Raw genomic sequence first — 4802 nt, 5'->3', positions numbered from 1 at the left:
CCATAACTAACCTGTACTCTCTCTCTCTCCCCCAGTCTATGGTGGAGCCCAGCAGCGGCTACGACGTCCTGCGCAGACCCGAGGGCCAGCCGGACGGCTCGGCAGGTCTGCACCGTGCCACCGCCTGGGCCCTGCTGCCTGGCCTGGCGCTGGCGCTGCTCCTGGCCCAGCAGCGTGCCTTGTAGAACGAAGAAGAAGAAGAAGAAGTGCCAGGAGGAGGAGAAGAAGAGAGGGAATTTAAAAAAGAAATGAGGTCATCCGCCCACACAAGCTGATCCCAAAAGCAGAAGAAGGCGTTATATTTCAGAGGTGGCGTCGATGATTTTTTGCTGAAGTATTTTTTTGGGTCGTCATGAATGGCGGTCGTATGGAAGGAAGATGAACAAAAAAAGAAATTGCAGATGGATCTACAACTACAAATACCATCGGCAAAGTGAATTTATCGTGTATTGTTTTTGTTTCGTTTTTTGGGGGGGAGGTGAGTGGTGCTTTTGAGGGCCATGAAAGGACAACAAGGCTTTAAAAAGAAAGACCCCTGGTTGTGTGTGTAAACTGTATATATGTTGCGAGAGGCGTCCGAGGGCCCAAATCTCTGGGACTGATGCTCCCTCGGGACTCTGGCAGACATAAAAAGGACAAACACAACCTCCTCCACAACGACTCGACTGTCATTGTTCAAAGACTTCTGCACTTTTTTGCCACGATGAAGGAAGCAGGTGCATTACTGCAGGTTACGAATGAATCTTGGAAAAAAAAAGACAGAGGAGACTGGATTTGGCATGAGTGGAAGGTGTAGCAGAGAGAGAGAGAGAGAGAATAAAAGAATGGAAGGAGAAAAATGGGGACAGGGGGAGGTGAGTGCGGTGGCGGTGGCTTGGTAGTAACGTGAGGAGAGATAAATATTTCTTCTATCAGTCACTCGTTTCCATCCTGAATTGGTTCCCCCACTTAATCTCTTCTCGGATGAACGGACGGACTGCAAATTTTGCGGCTGTGTGTGTGTGTGTGTGTGTGTGTGTGTGTGTGTGTGTGTGTGTGTGTGTGTGTGTGTGTGTGTGTGTGTGTGTGTGTGTGTGTGTGTGTGTGTGTGTCACGTGTGTGCGTGTGTGTGTGTGTGTGTGGCGGGAGGGGGGTGGGGGTGATTACATTCTGTCGCTTCAACACTAGTATAAACTCTAAAACTGTAAAGACCTACTCGGTGTTCTAAGTGTTGGTATAAGTAACCGTGACCATAATCAATCTACCGTAAAAAAAAAAGTAAAAAAAATAAATGAAAAAATCTTTTAAAAAAAAACTGCTCTTTCGTTTTGGGGTGCAACAGTATAAATATAATATAAATATAACTATGATTATGATTATTATGATTTTGATTTGTTTCTTTTTTTCAGGAGTGGAGGAAAAAAAAGTAAAAAGGCGCAAGGCGATGTTACCTAAAAAAAGGTCCTCATTTTGAGATGTTAATTGTTATTGATGATCGTGTGGGTGTTCAACAAAACCATACAGTTTATGTCCACCTTCACATCATCTGTATATTTATGTCTTTATGTATATAACAAAAAAAGGCTAAATTGTTTCCTTTTCGTTGGAACTCGATGCTATTCTACAGTACCTTTGAATGGACAATTTACGTTACGATGGGCCCTTTGTTGTTGATGAAGAATACTGACCTAATGAAGACTCTGGTACGAAAGCGACACACACTCTGTGGGAGGGGGGAGCCTTTGTTTGCTGCGTTTATATTTGTCTATAAAGATTTGATGATCACAAAGAATGTATACAGGGATGAAATTAAAACGACAGAGCTCTACAATGCTTGGAAAGCCATAACCTGTGTGTTGTTCACTCTGGAGTGTGGTTAAAAATGTGGAATTGATAAAGATGTTCAAGTTCATTCTTTGATAGTACATAACACGACAATCCACAATAAACCCATTCTCACCTGCTACACAATCCCACCAGATTACACACATCTACGAACAACACACACAGTGCCCACTGCACAGCACATATTAAAAAAAACCTTCTTCAGTAGCCACAATACAATGATTAAGATGAATAATTCATGAAACATCAGTTCAATCTTTGAGGAAATTCAGATTCGAAATAAGAGGGAAATGGATTCCAGACGCTTGGATGTTCAAACGTTCAAATGATAGGTACAGTCGTCACCTCCCCCACCCATCGTTTATGGGAAGGCGGCGCAGCCTTCTTCCAACTTGTCAAGATCAATTTTCTGATCTTGTTAAGTTGATGAAGATAATGCTATGGCAATGTTTCTCAATGTAGGGACCATATTCCATATTGGAAAGAAGAAATGTGGCCTCTTCCTGATACGTCCTTCATAAGTGTTACCAATGATACTGTTTTGTTCAAACATAGTCAGGGTGCTGCAGGGGGCTGATCGAGCACCTGCCCCTCAAAATCTCTGTGGCTTGCACAGAGATTTTGAGGGGCAGGTGCTCAGCCTCAAGTGAAAAAAGGTCTCCTTGTGCCGCACGTGGAACCGCCGGCTGCCTTAACCCTCTTATGGCCCTTGACGGTAGCATAATGTAGCAACTTTTGGCTACTTTGGCTAACGGCCAATGTAATCTACCTAAAACCGGCCGAAATCCTTGCGTGCACGCTCTCGCACGCACGCGCACATGGTCTTTATGTGCATAGCTGCGTAATATGCGATATTTGGGGCTTGATTAGAGCTTAATTTGACTTAGATATTAAAATAAACGATGATCGCTTAGAAGCGGGGACAGATCACTGTGTATGTTGTTGTGATCCGTTTAACCGGAAATGATTCGCTCTATTCGGTCAAAATCGGCATAATGGTGAAGTTGCCGCCACCATCAGGACTCAGTGTCTAATACTATAGTCTTGCCCCGTGAAAATGAGATATAGTGTGTATATCACAGATTTTTCTATTGGCATTACAATGATGAATTAAAAATATGAATAGTGCAGGTAGAAGGCACAATCCACTGTTAATTAGGGTGGCCATAAGGGGGTTAATAGTGTGTGAGATTTATAGATTTTGGGGCATAAATAATATATTAGACACTTTTAATCCACAATTGATCGATGTCACCATGGGTCACTACTGTACACTGACAAAAATAAAATGAACAAACTGTACAAAAAAACGAACTTTAAAAAGGGCACATTGCTGTCCAGAGGGCAAAAGGGCAGGTGGTTTGGCACTAGCCTGGTTAATAAACCAGACCGAATCAGCCGTTGGCAAAAAAAAGTTGCCTACCAGCGGATTACGGTCTGGCGAGGCTCAGTAGCACGCCTCTTTCCTACAGCAGAGAACAGGTCGGACCAATCGGGACACGGTATGCAATATAGGCGGGCTTTGGTACAGTGACGTTCAATGCTTGAGACCTTTGACTGACAGTAGCTCTGACCAATTGCGTCGAAGAGAAAATGTTTGACGGGAAATGAAATCCAAGTGGAGCCAGCCCAGACTGATATACCGCGACAGTGTTGTGTGATATTAGTCTGGCTTATTAGCCAGGCTAGTTTGGCACCACTTGGTGTCTATCTGTGCACATGCCCCTGGGGTGCTGATATTGTACATGTTGGCACTAGAGTAGCCTATTTTCTATGGACAATAACATTGGGTCATCTCATCTTAGAATTGTGGTCCAAAAACAATCACATTGTCCTGGCGCTATTGTCAGGGAGGTGGCTCTGTATCATTTATGATCGCCAATATACTCATTTGAGTATTGGCGGAAATGTTATTAATATTATTAGTGTTCATAGAGAAAAGACACGTTTCCTCACCTCTGCCCTAACCCCACGGGCACAGGTGGCACCTAAACCCGAACCTTTAACTTCACAAAAATATGGCCTAAACCTAACCTCACAGACACTGTTTCTTAACGTCATCAAAACCACATCAATCTGAGAGAAGCAACTGGAAAAGAGAGTCTGCCGTCTCCAAGACCCAAGAGAGCCTGGACCCGGAGCTAACTCGCCGTTCCTTTTCCCACTGTGCTTCCACGCAGCCCATTTGAACTCCTTTTAAAGGACCACTTCACCACTTTTCAACCTATCTTCATATAATAGGTCCTCACTAATAATCATGAAAAAATGGCGCAATTCTTTTCTACTCGGTCTGTGTCTCATAGGAGGGCTGTGGGCAGTTCAGAAACCGTCTTCCAGTGACATCATCGATGGGAAATACAAGCTAATAGAACTGCAGGCGTTCTAGTCCTGAAAAGTTGCAATGCGAAAATGGAAGCCATCGTTCTCACTATAATGAAAATCTAAACATTTTTGTAAAAAAATCTTGTTTCAAAAATAATCTGCCTAATGATGATGTCACTGGAAGACACAGACTATGAGACACAGACTGATTAGAAAAATCGTGCCATTGAGGACCTATTATAAGATAGGTTGAAAAGTGGTGAAGTGGTCCTTTAAGAGCCGTATTCATATTTAACGTCTGCGGTAGCGTTTTCTCGCTGCCAGTTGATGCTTCATATACATGAGTCAAACCGCTGTGCTCATTTGTTTATTTTTGGAACACAGTTCTTATATGTAGGTAGGATGGTAGGTAGGATGCTTAAATTACCACAAAGACATGCACAGCAAAAATAGTACAGTGGATCCACTACTTTCGCCATTTTGGACACGGTAACTTATTCTTGCCAAAGTTGCCACCCCCTATAATTTTGTCTGAAATGAGGGTCCTTTTGGTTCCAATTTTATACTCTCAGAGTTATAGAAAACACTGAGGATTCTTAAATTAAATAAAATAAAAAACTGGTCGCTTCGCACAACATTTCGGGGTTGCGGATCTG

The 4802-nt window shown here is 43.0% G+C and overlaps 1 protein-coding gene across 1 annotated transcript in view; it reads left to right on the top strand.

Annotated features, from left to right (window-relative positions):
* Nucleotides 1-985, top strand: part of LOC306934491 (GDNF family receptor alpha-2-like) — a 195805-nt gene extending 194820 nt beyond the window's left edge. The window contains exon 8 of the mRNA XM_079517071.1: nucleotides 36-985. Within this exon, the coding sequence (XP_079373197.1) occupies nucleotides 36-185 (150 nt within the window). The 3' untranslated portion in view covers nucleotides 186-985. The remainder of the gene's footprint in view (nucleotides 1-35) is intronic.
* Nucleotides 986-4802: the final 3817 nt, after the last annotated feature.

This window comes from Electrona antarctica (assembly GCF_951216825.1).
Source record: "Electrona antarctica genome assembly, chromosome: 12".
Taxonomy (NCBI): Eukaryota; Metazoa; Chordata; class Actinopteri; order Myctophiformes; family Myctophidae; genus Electrona; species Electrona antarctica.
Note: the sequence above shows the minus strand (reverse complement) of the source record. Positions and strands in the feature narration are given on the sequence as shown.